Below are 20,482 nucleotides of genomic sequence, written 5' to 3'. Positions count from 1 at the left end.
ACCGATGTACGTCACGGGCTTAGCAAGTGCCTAATGCTTCAGGAATAAGATGGGGCTGAACAAACAGACTACTCTAAAAAAATAACAATAAATAATACGTTGTAGATTTCTATTTATGTATAAAAAGAAATGCATTGTATGCTAGACGTGGGTTATACAGCTTGATATACAAATTAAGCAAAAAGATCTTGCTAAAGTTATCTCAAGTGACACTAAATAGTCTGAATATAACCTTTGACCATTTTTTATGGAAAAGAACATTTAAATAAGTACTTTAAAAGAGGGGCTTTACATTATTTATTGGTGCAGAATACCCTCTGGATATACCACTATTCCCAAAGCACGGACCTGGAGCGGAATGCATTAGACGTGAGCCAATCATAAAAGCCTTTTATCGGGAGGTCACAGATCAGCCAGGATCTACGGTTCAAAGCTCTCTAGTGAAGGAACTTCCCCCTTTGCTAATCGTCAAACTTTCCAATGCAAATCAATGAGTCTGCTACATGGCAACATGGATCCTCGGGCTCTCGAGTGCCACTATGACCCAAACTGAGAATGCAAAGAGCTCAGCCGGTCGCCAGCGAGGACATCGGTAATCTCTTTGCCTTTGATCAGCCGATACCGCCGCTCTCTCTTTTTATACCCTTGTTATTGCAATATTTGTCTATTTATTGTAATATCTGTTTATTTGTCTATTGTCCATTAAAACTCTCTTCAGTCTGGGGGAGTTGGAACGACATTTCGACAATAAAGGAAATCTGAATATAGGCGGCTAATGCAAGCTTTGTTGTGGTGCAGTGCTGAGCATCATCTCCTGGGAAAAAGCAGCCCCCCCCCCCCCCCCCATCACTGCCCCTCTGTGTCTGCCTTTCACCCCGGTCATCACCAAACACACCCTCTACCCGTCCTTCACTGACATCCATCTTTTCAGAGGAGGCCATGGGGCAGGAATTTTTTTTCTGCTCACAAACTATTTGATTCTTTTCTTTTCCGGTGCCCAATTACTGCTATTTACACCCAAGAGAGTTTGTCAATTCACACATTAGATTACTTTTTTTTTTTTTTTTTAAGATTTTTTAAATTTCATGATTAATGTTAAAATTTACAGAATGTGATGAAACCTGGAAATATTTAGCATGTGCAGACACACATGAGAACCCAGCTTGTGAACCGGTAAGTTATAATGGGCTGGGCATGGAATCTTTCAGGTAAGGAAAATCATAGTACGTGTGATGTAAAGTACACCGAAGCCCTGGTGAAGGACTGGATCACGTGCAGAGTAGCGAGGGGGAGGAGTCTGTCAATTTACATGTGGGCTTAGCGGTCAGGTGTGTCCTCCCTTGACACATACGGCCCAACCTCTGTAGTGGCAGGACACCAAAAGTGGACAGTGGAGCAGCCCGACAGAGCCTGAAACACATCCCGATGTGAATCCCCCCTGATAGTGAGTTGAAAATAACTGCCGACACACTGTCGGCGACTGATGAGAGAGAGAGGGAGAGAGAGAGAGAGATAGAGAGAGCTCCAGCCAATCTGCCAAAAAGTAATGGGAAAAATGAGCCCCTTTCAAAGGAGCAGATTTTCGGGGCAGGGCAGTCACTGGCAAAATGGAAGGCAAAGCAGCAGTAAAGGGCACCCGGCACAGGCCGCCGGTTCGAGTCCCGGAAGGGGCCCCACAGTACCTACCCTGAGGCTAGCTGCAGAAATGAGTCAGGGTCCCACCTCCACCCCGGTAAAATGGGGGCCCCAAGGAAACACGGCACAGCGAGACGGGGCCACACTGACGGTCAGGGCCCCACCTCCACCCCGGTAAAATGGGGTCCCCAAGGAAACACTGCAGTGAGGTGGGGCCACACTGACGGTCAGGGTCCCACCTCCACCCCGGTAAAATGGGGGCCCCAAGGAAACACGGCACAGCGAGACGGGGCCACACTGACGGTCAGGGCCCCACCTCCACCCCGGTAAAATGGGGTCCCCAAGGAAACACTGCAGTGAGGTGGGGCCACACTGACGGTCAGGGCCACACCTCCACCCCGGTAAAATGGGGGCCCCAAGGAAACACTGCAGTGAGGTGGGGCCACACTGACGGTCAGGGCCACACCTCCACCCCGGTAAAATGGGGGCCCCAAAGAAACACTGCAGTGAGGTGGGGCCACACTGACGGTCAGGGCCACACCTCCACCCCGGTAAAATGGGGGCCCCAAGGAAACACTGCAGTGAGGTGGGGCCACACTGACGGTCAGGGCCACACCTCCACCCCGGTAAAATGGGGGCCCCAAGGAAACACTGCAGTGAGGTGGGGCCACACTGACGGTCAGGGCCCCACCTCCACCCCGGTAAAATGGGGGCCCCAAGGAAACACTGCAGTGAGGTGGGGCCACAATGACGGTCAGGGCCCCACCTCCACCCCGGTAAAATGGGGGCCCCAAGGAAACACTGCAGTGAGGTGGGGCCACACTGACGGTCAGGGCCCCACCTCCACCCCGGTAAAATGGGGGCCCCAAGGAAACACTGCAGAGAGGTGGGGCCACACTGACGGTCAGGGCCACACCTCCACCCCGGTAAAATGGGGGCCCCAAGGAAACACTGCAGTGAGGTGGGGCCACACTGACGGTCAGGGCCCCACCTCCACCCCGGTAAAATGGGGGCCCCAAGGAAACACTGCAGTGAGGTGGGGCCACACTGACGGTCAGGGCCACACCTCCACCCCGGTAAAATGGGGGCCCCAAGGAAACACTGCAGCGAGGTGGGGCCACACTGACGGTCAGGGCCACACCTCCACCCCGGTGAAATGGGGGCCCCAAGGAAACACTGCAGCGAGGTGGGGCCACACTGACGGTCAGGGCCCCACCTCCACCCCGGTGAAATGGGGGCCCCAAGGAAACACGGCACAGCGAGACGGGGCCACACTGACGGTCAGGGCCCCACCTCCACCCCGGTGAAATGGGGGCCCCAAGGAAACACTGCAGTGAGGTGGGGCCACACTGACAGTCAGGGCCGCACCTCCACCCCGGTGAAATGGGGGCCCCAAGGAAACACTGCAGTGAGGTGGGGCCACACTGACGGTCAGGGCCACACTGACGGTCAGGGCCCCACCTCCACCCCGGTGAAATGGGGGCCCCAAGGAAACACTGCAGTGAGGTGGGGCCACACTGACAGTCAGGGCCGCACCTCCACCCCGGTGAAATGGGGGCCCCAAGGAAACACTGCAGTGAGGTGGGGCCACACTGACGGTCAGGGCCCCACCTCCACCCCGGTGAAATGGGGGCCCCAAGGAAACACGGCACAGCGAGGTGGGGCCACTCGGACGCGCCTTCATGGTCGGGGTCTCGCCGCTGGCGACTGACTATCCGGTAATTTCATTAATGGCTATCGACGGCTGATGTATACCACGCCACAGCAAAGGCTGAGAGGCCATTAAGACGAGCAGGAAAACAGAGAACCTTCAGGAATATTAACACCCGCCCCAGGGGGTAGGGGGTGAGGAATGGGAGGGGTTTGCAGAGGCAGTCCGCAGGTCCCCCAAATGCCCTGAACCAGCCTCTCAGCTCCTCCCAGCCAATCAAAACCACTTATCAATATTCATTTATGGTGAGTCAGCTTCTATGGTCAGAAAGCAGCAACACTGTCAACGCAGTAAAAGCAGGGTATGGAAAAAAACTTTATGTGGGGGGGTTCCCGCATGGTGGCCCCCGCAGGGTGACCCTGTCTGGCTTGAGCCAGTTAAGCAGATAACGGGGCAGCCAAATTCATGAGGGAGTTGAATATGCAAGTAGGGGTATGGGGTCAAATCCCACATTAAGAGATCCGGATCAGATATGCGGCTGTGTGCCGCTATGTGGAAACTCGCAAGTCCTCAGCGTATTTAATCCTTCGCTGATAATCACTGCGGCTGAGAGTGGGGTTGGGGGGGGGTCACAGATGGATGGGCGAGCATGCAGCCTGCCTGCCTGCGCATGCGCAGACAGCCTGCTAATTCACCAGCAGCTGGCCCTCTTCCCGGCACCACATTGATTTGTGGGAGAGCTGCTTATATCACCTAGAGCATAATTAAATATTAAGGCCACTTTGATGTATGCAAAGCCTGACTTAGAAGATTATCCAGGACCCCAAGTGCAGCTTCAACACAAATCCCGGCCACAGAAACTCGCAGGAGGTCGGCGGTGGGAGGGCCTCACACCCCCATGTTACCCCCCTCATATATCTTGTTTACCAGTAACAAATAACGCTTGACACCGCTGGAGAAGAGCAGTTCCTGAGAGGGAGGGTATCTGAATGCCGTCGCCCCGGATGACTGCTTCCTGACTGGGAACCCCATTGGTCCTGGCCCTCTGGAGATGTGTGCTATTGATTGGAGGGTGATGTTTAATGCGGAAATTCAAGGCCAGGGGGTGGGTCTTTCACTGAGAGACAAAGACGTGGCAGGCCAGAAATCCGTTTGTTTTTTTTTTTTATCCGGATTCACTCAATTACCCACATGCAGGACCATCCAGAGACTGATCAAACGTGAGATAGACCAGCTTCAGGACGGACGTTTCCCCGGCGCACCCTCATCACTAAACTGACCCTGAACGTAAGAGAAATCTCCTGCCTGCAGAGTCATTAGCCTCGCGAGATCCCCCCGAACACCCGACAGGTCTCCATTTGCAGCGTAACACACACACACACACACACACAGGCGAATGCAACGCATAGCCCCTTCTATAACCGAGCCCGGCTCTTTGGATGGATGTCTTCATTAAAAGCGCCTCTGATCGACCGGATGCCGACGGAGCGCCGTGGATTACGTCTAGTCGGGGGGGGGGGCATTGACGTTTCCCCGTTTGGCGCCTGGCCCCCGGAGCAGACGGCTGATTCATCACGGCGCCCGTGGCGAGGACCGGCCGTCCCACCGCATTCAGAAGCAATTACATGCTCGTTAAGGAGGGGATGCCCAAGCGAGGATGGAGTGGGGAGAGTAAGGAGCACGTGGCGAGAGCCCTGAGGGCCATGGCAGAGGAAAGGGGGCGGAGCCAAAAGCCGCGTTTAAGCGCATCCCTCCACCGTGGCCAGCCACCCCCCCCCCCCCCACCAGTAACGTGTAAGCAATTCCCATGGTGACTTCATGAAAGCGTCAGTACACAGGTTCAGGTCCACGATCAGGAATTGGCCAGCTGCCCCCTCCCATGGTCTCCACACAGCTGCGGCGCACACCTAAGGGCCGTCCCACTGCAGCGACTCACAGCACTGCGGTTACTGTGGTACTGACGGGCCCACACTGCGGTCAGGGTTTGTGGCCACGTGACACGCTCACGCACACACAGGCACTCCAAAAAACATTGACAGCAAACCCTATTCTACGTGGAGAAAAACATTCAGAACTTCAAAAACATTTGCTGGACAACAAATGTGTGTTTGCAGGTCAAGAGAATCAAGAAACAAGACAATAAAGAAGATGCCTGCAGTGTGAAATTACGTTTTTACAGCGTGAAGCGACACTCATTTTGCACAGGCGATATTTAGGTGAAAAGGTCACCACAGTCACATGAAGTGATTATAAAATTACGTTTCATATTTGCACTAACGTATTATTACTCTATCATCACCATTTTAGCTAACAGAGGTGTTTATCTTACAACTGCTATTACTGCTACCACAGATGTGCAGGATCGTAATTTACCAAGTCTTTAATTTCACCCGACAGCCAGGATACATGTTTTTCGCTGTAAAAATGCTGCCTCCCATTATTCTACATGCACTATGCACCAGCCCCCCTCCCCCAGAGAATGGTCCGGGTCACACTTTCTCATTTACAGTGTAAATTCACACTTTTAAACATTCTTTTGCACCCTTACCACAAACTGTCTCTTTTGGCAGATGCGTGCCGCAGTGAACACAGAACACGTGCAAGAGCAGGAAGGAACAGTGACATCGCCAGGCACTGTTTGCTCCTATAGCTCAACAAGCGGAGCATTGCGCTAACAACATAAATGGCATGGGTTCAAATCCCAGAAAGCACACATTATATAACCCTTTCTTGTATTGAAAGTCGCTTTGGATAAAAGGATCAGATGAATAAATGTTAATTTAGGGCCACAGAGCTAAATCTTAGTGTCTCCAACGTCCCAGTCGAGATTAAGGATGTTGTATTGAGCTTTGTCTGTCAGTGTCACTATAACAGTCAGTCACAGGGTGTGAGAGCCTGGTAAACAGGCCTCGTAAGGGGCCTTCGAGACAGTCGTACTATTCCGTGCACCGATGCCAAATTGCTAAGCAACGCCATAACTATCAAACGCGAAGAATGGAGAGAATACCATCTGGTTTTCTGGGGCAAACTAATTAGTCCCCTGCAAGTGATGCCGACTCAAATGCCAGCACTTGTACTTCAGAGACAGATGGACCCTCGTCCGACTGATGTTAGCTGGGGCTCACACCCCAGCAGGTGCTGTAGTGGTTACAGGAAAGAACCGATGATCACAGGGTTCCAGCTTCTAACTCCTGGGCTGGGTATTGCTGTTGGACCTTACAGCGACTGTCTTGAATCGGCTCACAAAGAGGTACATGGGGGGGAAAAAACAATTCGAAGCAAATTACTTTGGAGGGGAGATTCCAAATGGAGAACATCCATCCTGTTTATTCAGTACAGAGTCACCGCGAGTCTGGAGCCAAACCCAAGAAGCAGAAGGTGGGAGGGTAGGGAGGGTAGGGAAGACCCCGACTGGAGTTCCACGCGCCCACACTGCGGGCATCTCTTGAATTGCCAAGTCACCTAAGCAGCATGTTTCTGGACTGTGGGCGGAAGCTGGAGTACCTGCAGGAAAGTCACACAGGCGAGGAGGGACACACGACTGCCACATGCAGAGAGCCGGGGAACAGAACCCAGCCCACGCGGTGCAGGAGAGCGGCCAATGCAAGTCACCGCAGCACCCAACCCCGTAACAGTGGCAGTAACGCGGCCTGATCACGCAAGGCACAAAGACGGAAAGATGGATCTTCACGATGTGCTAATTAACCGCTCACAAGAATGATTCAGACGGCATCGAGCTCGACGGATTCTGCACAAAATGGGCCGGATTCGGTCCGTTTCCATTTTAGCTTCAACGCCTGCTCATTACCAGTGGCGCGGACTGTTTGAGCGCTGAGTCACCAATGGCCAGCGCTGCAGCAGCTAACGATACGCTAACTTGGCACTAGCATGGAGGGGAGCGGCTACATTATGCCACCTTCTCATGGTATCATTAGGAACCAGCAGGGTCAAGGAGCACAAAATAAAACACAGGGGGCAGACTCTGTAATTAGTGTTGTAGTTTTGTATAGATAAATATACATCGGCAGGGCAGATGTGAAGCAGATGAATTTCCCGTCGACGACTGCGGTAGGAATAGAAACGCTCAGGGCCCAGAACTCACACCCTACCGGCAGCCAGATGTCATGGCTGGCAGGTGAGGCTGAAATCACGCTTTCTTTAATGATCAGCTCGGGGACCCTCTGTCCACGGGCGTTCTTGCCTGGGTGACACCGGGGAACCCAGGGGAGGCTGCACTGAGCTGGACAGGATGGGAGTGTGAGGGCTGGTAAAATCACTACACGAAGTGCGAGACAAAGTGCGATCTCTCCAGCCCGACTGGGTGTCGCACGGCCCGCCGGGAGGGTCGTCGCGATGACAGATGCCATGTGATGCGAGGAGGGAGTCTCGGTGCATCCTGATCTCTGCCTCCTGCCGTTAAACGCACAGCTTTTACAGACACTGAAATGGGAACGGGTGAGCGCTACGGTTACTGCCTTACCTAGATGTTCAGTGGAATAAAGTACAAGCATTCTTAGGCTCGAAATTCCATTTATGTCCCCATTCAGCTGGGAGGAGCAGACTGGTAACCACTCCAGTGTATCATGCAAAAGCCATCAAGTTGTCAGAGTTTAGAAGAAAAGTGTCTAATCTGTGGCAAAGAAGGGCAGTTTACAAAAGGGGGGGCAGGCAAAAAAAAAACAAACACACACTAAACCAGCGTTTCCCAACCCAGTCCTCAGGGAGTCCCGGACAGCCCATGTTTTTGCTCCCTCCCAGCTCCCAGCCAATCAGGAACACCAAATACCTGGTACAGGTGCGCTGTGAGCTGAGAGGAAGCAAAAACATGGACCGGCTGTGGGTCCCTGAGAACCAGATTGGGAAACACTGCTCTAAACAACTAGGCATTTTCCTTTCAAACTACGCACCAGCAGAGTAGAAGGTGGCGAGGCAGTTAAGGGACTAAGTTTAGATGCCACTTGACCTGAACAATGGTGGGATAGATGTGAGAGCAGCGAATGATTAACGCTTTGGACGACGGCACTGACAGGGCGTGTGGAGCTGGGGGTCTGCTGGGGTGAAGGCAGGGGCAGGGTCATACCTGTTTGTCGGGCCAGCAGGACTTCAGCACGGCCTGGCTCCGGAAAAGCAGCAGCAGCTGAGCGTCCTGGTCGCTCAGGGGGAATTCCCGCTCCAACACCTGGAGCACCTGGATGCGCGGCCGGGCTGACATGGAGGCGTCTGCGCAGAAGGGCCGCAGCCAGCCTAGGAGGTCGTCCGAGGAGACCAGGCCGCCGCTGGGGGATGGGGGGTGGAGGACGAGTCAATACTCAGCAGAGGGGAGAAGGTGGGGGGCACAGTGATTATGGGTGTTGGGGGGCCACATCAATACAGACTAAAGGAAGGTAATGGGTGGGGGTGGGGACTCAAATCAATATACAGTCGGAAGGGAAATAGGGAGCACATTGACACAAGCAGGGGGCCTCCAGGAGAGTAAAGGCATCAGCTGCACATCTGCCTGGACAGACAATGCCACTCTCAACTTGATTGGACATCTGCCTGGACAGACAATGCCACTCTCAACCTGATTGGACATCTGCCTGGACAGACAATGCCACGCTCAACCTGATTGGACATCTGCCTGGACAGACAATGCCACGCTCAACCTGACTGGACATCAGCGTGCACAGACAATGCCACACTCATCCTGATTGGACATCAGCATGCATATACAATGATAGGCTTACCCTGATTGTACATCAGCATGTACCATTAGGGCTGCTGTGATAAGTCGACACATTGCTTTATTATTATTATTTTAACAAAATTACCTTTATGATTTTTAAAACACTTCACTTCATTATGACAATTGTTTCCCATTAATTTCACTACGTAATTATGGGAGTAGTTCAAATTATCACTAAACAAAAAGGAGGTTTTACACTCTGCAAAGTAAAAACACACAGACGCTATTCTGGAGGATGGACCGCCAGAATAGGTAAAACCACCATGTTGTCTATTCATGTTTATTAAATCACCATTAGTACAGAGAGCTTTTTAGTACGTTGTGTCCTTGTAGCAGCTAAATACACTCATTATTAAAGTCATAAAGGTGTCTGCCTGCTACCTTAGAATCTCCAGTGAATAAGTATTAGAGAAAATGTTTAGGTTAAAATCTGGGCTTCTTCTGCGTAGTCAAAAAGTACCACCACACCACCAATGTCTTTTACCTTGTTTATCCACGATATCGCCTCTTTTAAAAGTTGTTCTGGTTGCTAAGCTGCCCTTTCTTCCACTTCAGTGCTTATTGTTTCCACGATTTACCAGAACAGAAGTACGGAGGGAGCTCCGCTAACCGAATTTAATAAGCATAAAGGTATGCAGAATTTATACAGATTACTAAGTTTGGGCATCACAATACGCATCTCATTAATATTAATATTAGACATACTACTAATCTGCTTATCGAATTGTGGGCGAAAATACTGTCCATATAGTGCGAAAAGCCGATGTCCATTATGTGAAGTCCTACAATGATATACAGTTTGTTGTTGTCAAAATAAAATTAACTTAAACGGTAAATTTGATTTTCAAGAGGAAAATTAATAGTTTAAATTAATCGACCAATTGGTAAAATAGTCTACAGGTTAATCCATAGAAAAATAGTCATTAGTGGCAGCCCTAATGCACATACAATGATAGACTTACCCTGATTGGACATCAACATGCACAGACAATGATAGACTTACCCTGATTGGACATCAGCGTGCACAGACAATGACAGACTTACCCTGATTGGACATCAGCGTGCACAGACAATGACAGACTTACCCTGATTGGACATCAGCGCGTACAGATGTAACAATCCCCCTGAGGACGTCCATGGGGTCCTGGTCATCTATCAGAGCTGCATCGTCTCCTCTGTGAAAAGAAGAGAAAGCGATAACCCTGAACGCCTACAACCGAAAAGACATTCCAATGAATACCGTCAGGGTGCTGGTGCGTCGTGCGCATGGCAGTGCATCAGGACACATTAACAGGGCTTCAACATACAGTAGCAGTGCAGTACATTGAAATGCAATATGAGAGCCTTATGTGGCACATCAATATCCCCACACATTAATATAGTATGGAGCTCTGCATTACGTATAGTATAACATTCACTGTTTTAGTATATTGCAATTCAGTATGGAGCTCTGCTGCAGTATAATATTCAGAATGTGTACTATAGTTCAGTACAACAAAGCACATGTCTACAGCTCGTGTAGTATAATACTGAGGTTGTGTAGTATAGTTAAGTACAAGGAGCTCTGTAGTATGATAACCAGGTTGTGTAGTATAGTTCAGTACAAGTAGCCCTGAAGTATCATAATAATAATAGATACTTTATCAATCCCTGTGAGGAAATCCTCTTTTATGCCTCCCTAAGAAGGGCAACCACCTGCTGCAGTACCCAGGGAGACGGAAGTCAAGGGCCTCGCTCAAGAACCCATGGATGTGCTGAGGCTGGGCTTGACCCGGCAACCTTCTGATCACAAGCACAGGCTTAGCCCACTGAGCCACACGCTACCCCTGAGGTGTATAGTATACTGCAGTACAGTACAACACAGCATTCAGCAGTTCTTGCAGTATAACTCACTACATAGAGCTCTGTAGAATGGTAATCAAGGACAGTACAGAACACCGTTTTGTAGTTTTTGTAATATAATACTGAGGCTGTGTAATATAGTTCAGTACAGCATGGAACTCGGTGGTATGAAATTGCAAAAAAGACTTAGGTTTTTCTCTTATGATACGGCTACTAATCATTATCAAACAGGCCATACCCATTAAGCTTAAAACATACTGAAGGCGAGAGCTGAGAGATGGCAATTACTCATTATGCTGTCTTCTAAGACACTAACACCACGGTAATAATGGCGATTCTGACACCATACATTCAGTCAGACCTTCTGGATGTGGGCCTTTAAAGACCCCTAACCCACAGCTCAGGATTAGCTTAGTGTTACTGAGCTGCATTATGGTGACGGAGGGCAGCGAACAGTGTTAAGTCCTATAGTATTCTTGTTAATTATTCTGATAATGAATCCCCAGTTTTCATTAGCCAGCATGCATCATATCTGCCTGGGTGGGTGCAGGTCAAAAAGACAAGTCATACTCTGGGGGGCGGCGAGGTCTTTCTGTGAGGGAATAACCTGAAGCGAGTGGTAGAGCAGGAGCACCAACTTCACAGAGAAGAGGAATCTGGAACCCCTACAAGAACGCATTACTGCATCTCCAAAGAAGAACGTGTCCACGCCTAGGAGTCGATCAGGCCCAGTTCATGAGAAAATTCCATCAAATGAAGGACAACCTACCCTATAAATCCAACAGCACCTACCCCTGCCTTTCTAAGCTCTTCTGGTGAAAACTGATGCGTTATGGCAGCAGGAGGCTTTACATAACCACAAAACAGACATTTTACTTAGAGCGGGAACAAAACTGCTAGACAGAAAATCTCATATGTGCAGATATGAAAGATGGCTTTTAATGAAGCGGCTTCTCTGAATGAATCCGATTAACATAAGAATCTGGGCGTGACGGAAGAGGAAAGGAGGTCCGTGATGTTATTAGGCTCTTTGGCATAGATCACCGCATTCAAACAGGCGCTTCACATGCTGGCGTGATATCGATTCATCCACCCGATGATCCAACACACACATAAATGCTAAGTATGCACTGCTATACTTCTGCAAATAATCTCAAGAAATGTCTAACTGGTTCTTGTGATTAAACTGAAATGGCCTCCGTGGAAAATTCATGACGCTCTTAAATAAATGAGCAGAGACAGAAACCACAGGAAATTAGATGTCGAAGGCTTGTTTAATGTTACACCATATATTCGTCCGGCAAGTCCTGCTAGCCTGACCGAGGAACTGCATTGCATTTGTGCGTATCGAGAACTTGCCATCGAGACAAGAAAACATTAAGAAAGAAGAGGCTGCAGCATGGGTGTCGCTGCCATTAAATCTGAGGGGGATGTGTTTGGACCCCCCTACATTTAACATAAAATATTAGTTCTCCCAGTGCTGTTTCTATTGCTTTGCAAAAGAATCCATTCCACTTGATTGATATGAGAATACACATATGGCATCTAATTCATTAAAAAATTCTTGGGGAGGGTCCCCTAACCCCCCGCCAGTGTGTCCCCCCCACATCAAAAATGCTTCTGACGCCCCTGGGCCACAGGGAAGGCGGTCATCCTCTGCAACGATGAAGATTCAGGTTCTCAGAGCCATGTTTCAGCTCTTACACCCAAAATATCTAACGTGTGTGATGGATGCAGCACAGCTGATCCTGGGAGTGGCAGGATATATCCATAAAGGTGAACTGGGAAAAAGCCAGTACACAGGCCAGATATTTTACTGGCCCACTCGATCATTAAATTAAGAAGGAAAAAAAACCCTTTCATACCATCACACAGAAAGAAGGCTTTGCAAAAAAAAAAAAAAAAAATCGAAATTGATTTTGAATGTAGGTCTAAACAAAGAGTGGCATGTTTGGTTTGTAAAGATAGCAACTTAAGTTGAACATTAAAAATTCACTGGTTCTATTGATTTCTGCATGCATTTTTTAAAAAGAAGCAACAATTTAACAAGTCCTATATTGTACCTTTCATGTGACATGAAATAATCATAAAAAATGGCCCCTGCTGACGGTGAAGCTCAGACTGGCCCTCCGCAGAAAATAAATGCCCCAGCCTGCCGTATAGCCATTACTTTCTGGCCGCACCAGCACACCTGTGGCACATGCCGCTGGGTACACAAGCAGCAGAGGACCCCAAGAGAGGCCAGGGTACTGCCTGACAGAAATTCGTCATGCTTATCCAATGCGGCAGCGACTGTCACAACTACACTCCACGAACAAATAAACAATAATATAATGCAGTAGCACAAATACACGGCTGCCGTGGATTTTATCAGCTGCTTTTCCCGGTCCTAGCTGTCAAACATGTAATATGGACCACTTCCTTGAATGCCGTATTAGGAAGAAAAAGAAATGATAAAAAACTGGTCATTCTTTTGTGTTACAGTGCGACACACATTTTCATAGCTTGTTGTGAAATAAAAATGAAAGCAATGGACATGTTGTCTTACTAGTACGAGTGCTTACCCTGGGGGGGGCGGGTTGAGCAGGCATGGCTCCAGGGAAGACAGGCTTCCACCCCCGACACATGAAATAATTTTATTATTAGTGAGGTGCAGACGTGGCCAGCGGGTGAGGCTGAGGCTGGGGTCGGTGCCCCTCGGTCAGGCATCGGCAGATCACGCCTGACAGGGGTTAATGCCAGGCCGAGAGGGCGCCCTCTATGTGGCGAGCAGTTTGGGAGAAAGTGAGGGGGGGGTGCAGGCCGCATACCTCAGCACCGACACAGCTCTCTCGATGGCTTCTTGGACTACCCGGCCGGGGGCGACGTCCGAAGGCCCCACTGCCACGTCGAGCAGCTGTCGCATGCGGTCCAGTGGCTGTCCATCCGTCACCATGGCGACTGCCAGCTCGCGGATCTTCTCCTCCTCCGACCTGGACAGGTCGTACATATAGCAGTACTTCTGCAGTCGCTCCTGGACATTAAATGGGAGAGAGATATGGTGGGGGGTGGGTCATGTTAATGCCACAAGTCCCCCCCACACCTGTTGGCTGTGTGTCTGCCCCCCCGTCAGCCATGTCCTGTAACTGCGACATCTTGAACTAAATATTAGCTGGTGATGAGGGTTGAGGAGGACCCAGGAGGGGAGGACTGAGACTGTATATCTGAGTGCCTGGTTTGGTCCCCTCACATCACATGACTTGAAATCACATGACCTGACATCCATCTGCAATCAGGTTAAATACAGGCTTCTGTAGTTAAATACAATCAAGACTCAACAAACAAAAACCAGGTACTCTCTCAGTATTTCTCTCCCATGGTATGGAACCGTCACACTGTTACTGCAGCATCTGCCTAAGCTAGCAAACAGGCTGGAATGGATGGGCGAGACACTGATCCGACAAGCTGGATTCCGCTGATCCAACAGATCGGTCCCAGAAGCCGACAGAGCCCACTGTGGGGCGGGGGCAGGGGGGGGGAGGCAGCGTGCCACTCCTGGTTACCTGGCCGCTGTCCTGCAGTGCCTGTAGAAAGCCATGCTTGAGCGTGTCCAGGTGAGCCAGCGACCCCTGCAGGTGCCTCAGGGCGTCGTCAAAGCTGCCGCCGCCGCACGCCTCGGCCTCGTCGGCGCCACGCCTCTTCGCCTTCTCGCCCAGCTGCCGGACGGCTTTCAGGGCCCGCTTCGTCACCTCCGACCTGGTGTCGATGCTGAGCTGCGCGGCCGTATGAGGGGACCGCAGGACATGGGAAGAAAGAGGCAACCAGTGGTCAGAATCAGGCAGGTGATACAGCACCGCGAAAAAAAACACACTGTGACTGTCTGTCGTTTGTCTGAACTAAGGGAGCCGATGCTGAAGCCACGGCGGAAAGGGCTGTTCTGAGGCAGCTGTGTTTAGTTATAAGGGCTCCAGCAGACAGGGTGGGAAATATGTTCTCACTGGATGGGTCAGGAACAGTGAGTTCCTGAGCATAAGCGCCTACTTTTGTTTCTGAAAAACAATTTTGAGCGTTTTTTTTTTTTTTTTTTTTGGTTTCCAGCCCATAAAATGGAGAATTGGTGAAAATATGAGGATACAGCTTGACAGAACATCAGAAAAAAAAAACAAAAACAGTTTTACCGTACATTGATTTTTTTTTGCCTGGCCAGTTGCTGGCAAGGCATCAACACAACAAACTGTGCGCTCCCATTGCTCCTTATCCGCACGTATGCTGTGCGAGTACCCACGCAGACAGGAGTCAGGGGGAGGGACGGGAGCACGGGAACGGGGGGACGGACGGGAGAACACAGGCAAGAGCGGGGGGACGGATGGGAGAACACAGGCAAGAGCGGGAGGAGAGACGGGAGAACACAGGCAAGAGCGGGAGGAGAGACGGGAACACCCAGACCGAAAGTGGGGGTGACATGAGACAGAGGTACACAGACAGGAGGTATGTTGTAGCATTTCAATTATCTTCCTGACAGACACTTTGATCTATATATATATATATATATAAAGATCTATAAGTATCCCATCATGCTTCTTATCTCCATCTACACAAGTAGATATTCTGATTCATCTCCTGGCTAAGGTCAAGCATCCCACCCAAGGACGTCACAGGCACCCTCCCCTTACGCAGACTCCCCCATCGCAAATGTAGGGCCTCTGCTGGAAGATGGAGCAGCCCCAGTACGTGCCGGAGTGGCTGAGGCGAACACAAAAGGAGACGTATCCTAGCAACGGCGGGTTCCGCGGCGGGCCTCGAAAAAAGGCGTGGGGCTTCACTCGGCGGAGCTACGAGATATCACATCTTCCAGGGTGCCGTGAGGAGGAGAGCGGTGGCGGACGCCTCGGAGGTGGGATTTCTGGCGGAGGGCAGGGGGCCGTGGCTCAGTCCGTCACACATGCGCCGGGGCGACTCACCCGCTCCACCGCCTCCGGAGAGAAGGTCACGGCGTCCACGAAGGCCACGGCGTCCGCGGGGAGCAGCCGCTCGAAGTACTTGGCGCAGGCATCGTAGGCATGAAGGAAATCCGAGTCTGTCTGCGGAGGCTTCCGCAGAACCTGGGGGTCCCCGTTCCAAAAGAGCTTACGCAGCCATGTGGCGTGGACCCGGCTGGGGGACAGAGCGACCCCCTCTCTCAGGGGCAACCTCGCCGTCAGCTTGGAGATGGACAGGACGTTCTGGCTACTCAGCACCGGCTCCAGTGCATCCAGAGGGTCCGAGTCCTCGTCCGTCATCTTCCTGTAGTCCAACCCTGAGAATCCAATCAAATATGACTGATTTAGTCACCTGATGTGATTGTTCAGGGCCCGCATCAAGCCTTAAAAGAAAACACATACCTCCATACTATAACTCAGACCCTAAAGGGTGAAATCTGCTTCTGCAAACCGCCATTCAAAGCTCACCATGGAGAAATAGATTTATCAGACTTTGAACTCATGACAACGCTGATTTAAATATGTTTCAGTAGCCACTTTCCTGTCTAGAACGCCACCACCTGATCTCCGTCATTCCCCCATCGTGCGCTGCATTGCATTAAACATCAGAGAACAAAATTTACCGGCACTAAAATCTCTTAAAGGACAAGTACAAAGACATCAAAAACAAACAAGAAGCCGGCAGACATATGGTATTAAAAAATGGTTTCATATTTCAAAGTTTTCAGGCCCTGTGATCTCAACAGAGAAACACATTTTGTGTCGGGAGGGGAAATTGCCAGGCTGACTCATGGTGAATATGAAAAATGTATCCTAAGTCTCTGAGGTTGTGTCCCCGTCACGACAACATGCTTAGGGCGCAGCTGGGGCACATGGGACATCAAAGGAAAGGCGTGTCGGCAAAAGGTGCCACTGGCAACGGTCTGTCTGAAAAGCTAACGATCCTTATGTTATAAAGTCCTGCAGTGGAGGAGTCCATATCATGCGCATATGAGATCATGAATGCAGCCTACAATCTGTCCTACACAGACCAGTGTGGAGACCTGACTCAATTATGGACTTATGGACATTGTGGGTGACTCTGCTGTAAAAGGTGCTATATAAAAATTTATTGAATATGCAGTGGTGTACATGCACCTCTAATGCTGTGGGTTCGATTCCCACCCCCTGCTCTGCATGTATGGAGTTTGCCCATGTCCCATGTGCCTATGTGAGTTTCCTCCTGCAGTCCAAAAGCATGTGATTTGGGAGAACTGGCTCATCTGAATCATCTATACTGTGTGCAGGCGTGTGCCCTGCAATGGTCTGGCATTCCATGCAGGGTGTGTCCATGTCTAGTGCCCTCCGCTTCCCGGATGAGTGGTTACGAAACGTGGATGAGTGGTTACGAAACGTGGATGAGTGGTTACGAAATGTGGATGAGTGGATAAATGTTTTATACTTTTGTTGGGGCAGGTTGTGACTCAGCAGGTCAGGACACTGTGCCTGTGAGCAGATGGTGACTGGTTCGAATCCCAGGGTCGGCAGAGCGATCTCACCGGTGCGCCAAACAGATAAACCTCCATCGGATGAGTCACCAAACAGAGACGGAGAAGCAAATCACAGGCTACATACCTACAGCCACTGCCTTCAGCTTCTTCAACAGCTTGATGTGATCCACTGGTTTGACAGTCACCCCAGTTGTATGGGGGATGCCACAGGCCTCGAGCAGGCTGTAGTAGTAAAGCATGCGGCCCAGGTCCGTGCCTTCGATGCTGGGGTACACATACTTGGTCATGTGGCTGTGGAAAGCTTCCGGATCGTTCTTCAGCACCTCAAAGAGACCCAGTGCTTTGTTCCGATTCTCAATGTCCTTCGTCGACAGACTGGATGACAGGGAGATGAAGTTGAAATAGTTGTCAGTGGCGTCTGTAGCTACGACTACGCAGAAACTGTACAAATTGCGCAGAAGGAGGAGAACAATGCACCCTGTCATTGAGAAGACGAGAATGAAAGCATAATCTTTTTGATACGAACACATGAAAGAATCAAGTGTTTAGGTAGGATTGTACGCAGGTTTTAGTCAACAGCCAGATGTATATTATGATTGAATTGAAGACCACTGATACCAACAGCAGGAACAGAGGAAGAAAAAAAGGGGAATAACCACACATTGACATTGATATACAGGAGACATTTACAAGCCTCCTGTAAATCAGAGAAATAGATTTTGCTGAGGTCTATGTGCCCTGGATCTATTTACATATTTTACTCCAACTTCATAAGTTGGAATTCAACTACATCTGCACCTTTTCCTAATTGAATGCCTTTTCTCTCCCCCCCCACAAAGATAAACAGCTTTCCACAACTCAATAAATATTCAAGTGGCCCTTGTCCTTTGAATTTTGATGTGGGAAAATGTTTTATAGAGTTGCGTTATCAATAAATTACAACTAGTACCTTTAAAGCTGCCAAGAAGACTTTCACCGTCTGTCTGCTGGGGGAATAAGGCGCCTTTCAACATACTGGGCAAGAATCCTGATTCTACCAGCAACTTACTAAAAGGCCAAATGAACGACAGGTACCAGTGGTTAAAGAATTTCTACCGTAACCAGAAATTCGCAAATCTACTGTTCTTGTATCCTCAGGAAAAAAAACGATCAGATTGTGTGTGTATACATATAATGAATTCATATATTATGAATAGAACAAAATGACTCTAGAACACAGCCAGATAATCACCCCCCCCCCATGCTGAAAAGTGCATACGTGGTATGATCCAGTTACCCAAGGAAAGAGCCACTTAGCAGGCGGGGGGTGGGGTATCATTAGAGGTGCTCCAGGAGAGGGGTCATTATCTAGCAAAGAGAGTCCTTGACCTGACACACAACCAGACAGGCACATGACCGTCCAGATCTGTGGGGATGCGATGAGTGTTAAAAAAAAGGCCATACCGATGGGGGGGGGGCGGGGGTGACGTGATGGAGAAACCTCAGAAACAGCCTCTTATCGCTTCTCGTGTTATTGGAACAAGCGGGGAGGAGGCTAGCGTAGGGACGTGCAATATGCCATGCGATAAACCCCCATTTTTGTTATGCTTCACACGTGATCGCACCCCAGTATCGCTCTCTCGTATTACCGACCTCAGCAACCAATCAAATCTTTCATTCGAAAGGGAGGCTTTAATCTCTCCTACAAAAACACATTTGCATGTGATGAAATGATAGGAGAAATTTCCAGCCACTATGTGATTATATTGCTATTTATTATCAAAATATACCAAGCGCTTGCATAACACGGCGGAAACAAGCATAATTTGAAAAAAAATAAATGATAATAATTAATCTTCTTTGCCACGTTGTTAAATCCCTCTGGTCGAACACGTGCCGTCTGATTAACATAGTGATTAAATAAAACCAGAATTCCGAATTGAGGCACGCAAAGATTTAATTGCGAGTTTATATGGCGAAGGGAAAACAGGAAAACAAACTGATTAAAGTGAATAGTAAAAAGCAAAAAAAAATTCGGGAGTCATGAGTAGCGACTGAGTTTAAACGTACTATGAAATATACTGAAATCGGATAAGTTCTATTTATATCACTTCCAGAACGAACAGGAATTAGACACAGTGAGCAGGGCGTCCGATTTCTTCGTTCTGTGGAGCATTAGCCTCGACACGCTCATCGAGGAGACGGAGTTCAGCGTTCAGACGGCTGTATACGGGATTCCTTTCTGACAGACCGGGGGCGCCGTGTATGTGCTGGGGTGCTGAGCACGGAGACGGCCAGAGGAATATAAAGGGCAGCAGTTAGCAGACTAAATAAGTGGATTTGAACATTTATATACTTATTTTAAAACCATTCCTCTTGTTTCCTCTCTGCATCTGATGGCACGCAAACACATACTTGTAAGTACTGTATATAGAAGGAAGTCTTCTGCTGGGATTTGAAGCAGGATCTTTTACCTGATCTCTTCACTGCCATGCCACCTGCTGGAAGGAATGTGCCCTTTCTCCAAGTAAGTAACTGGTCTTCTTGTTGTGTAACAAGGCCGCCTCTCAACTTAGACTTTAGTCATGCGACAGCAGACAAGTAAATCCTGTATAAAGACCGGTGGAACAGAGAGAGAGGGATGCGGGGGTGTGACCGCAACTCCCCGCCCAGACACAGAGGGGTTTGCTCCATTGCTGCCTTAATATAATGACACTTAACAGTGCGCTGCTCCCTGTGAAAATCCCCCAAAGCCCCCATGGACCCCAGCATGCTTAGGACTGGGATATGGTGGTGGTGCAGGTTGGGGATTTTGTAAACACAATGAGCGTTACCCACCAAAGGCCTGGCAAATAGGCACCTTTGCAACTCTCCTGGCTAATGCAAATGAACATCCTGTTTATCCGAGCGTTCACAAGGTAATAGACCGTGATATTTAACTATTATGATTCTGCTAATTGGCCATCCCATTAAATCAACTCTCCATCCACCCACCCTTGAGGGATTTACCAGTTCACTTTTAAGTAGCTTTAATGGCTCTTTAATTAATAATCAAACAGTACTTACCCGCTGTCTGTGAAGAGGAACTCCAGATGGGTCATGTAGACCTCCCAAAGTGGGATGTTGTACCGTTGGGCGAGGGACAGGGATATCCTGTATACATTTTCTTCCAGGGTCCTAAAGCAGAGCAATGTTACATTTA

The 20,482-nt window shown here is 49.4% G+C and overlaps 1 protein-coding gene across 3 annotated transcripts in view; it reads right to left on the bottom strand.

Annotated features, from left to right (window-relative positions):
- The window catches only part of nbas (NBAS subunit of NRZ tethering complex), a 128,406-nt gene that overhangs the window by 24,370 nt on the left and 83,554 nt on the right, over positions 1-20,482 (bottom strand). For all 3 annotated transcript variants that reach the window (XM_072702986.1, XM_072702987.1, XM_072702988.1), the window contains 7 exons: positions 20,347-20,457; positions 17,426-17,676; positions 15,794-16,128; positions 14,396-14,605; positions 13,664-13,866; positions 10,097-10,186; positions 8,367-8,562 (listed from right to left, as the gene is read on the bottom strand). In XM_072702986.1, the coding sequence (XP_072559087.1) occupies positions 8,367-8,562; positions 10,097-10,186; positions 13,664-13,866; positions 14,396-14,605; positions 15,794-16,128; positions 17,426-17,676; positions 20,347-20,457 (1,396 nt within the window). The remainder of the gene's footprint in view (positions 1-8,366; positions 8,563-10,096; positions 10,187-13,663; positions 13,867-14,395; positions 14,606-15,793; positions 16,129-17,425; positions 17,677-20,346; positions 20,458-20,482) is intronic.

The sequence above is a fragment of the Paramormyrops kingsleyae genome, chromosome 19 (assembly GCF_048594095.1).
Source record: "Paramormyrops kingsleyae isolate MSU_618 chromosome 19, PKINGS_0.4, whole genome shotgun sequence".
In the NCBI taxonomy this organism is placed as follows: Eukaryota; Metazoa; Chordata; class Actinopteri; order Osteoglossiformes; family Mormyridae; genus Paramormyrops; species Paramormyrops kingsleyae.
This window is presented reverse-complemented; position numbering and strand designations above follow the sequence as displayed.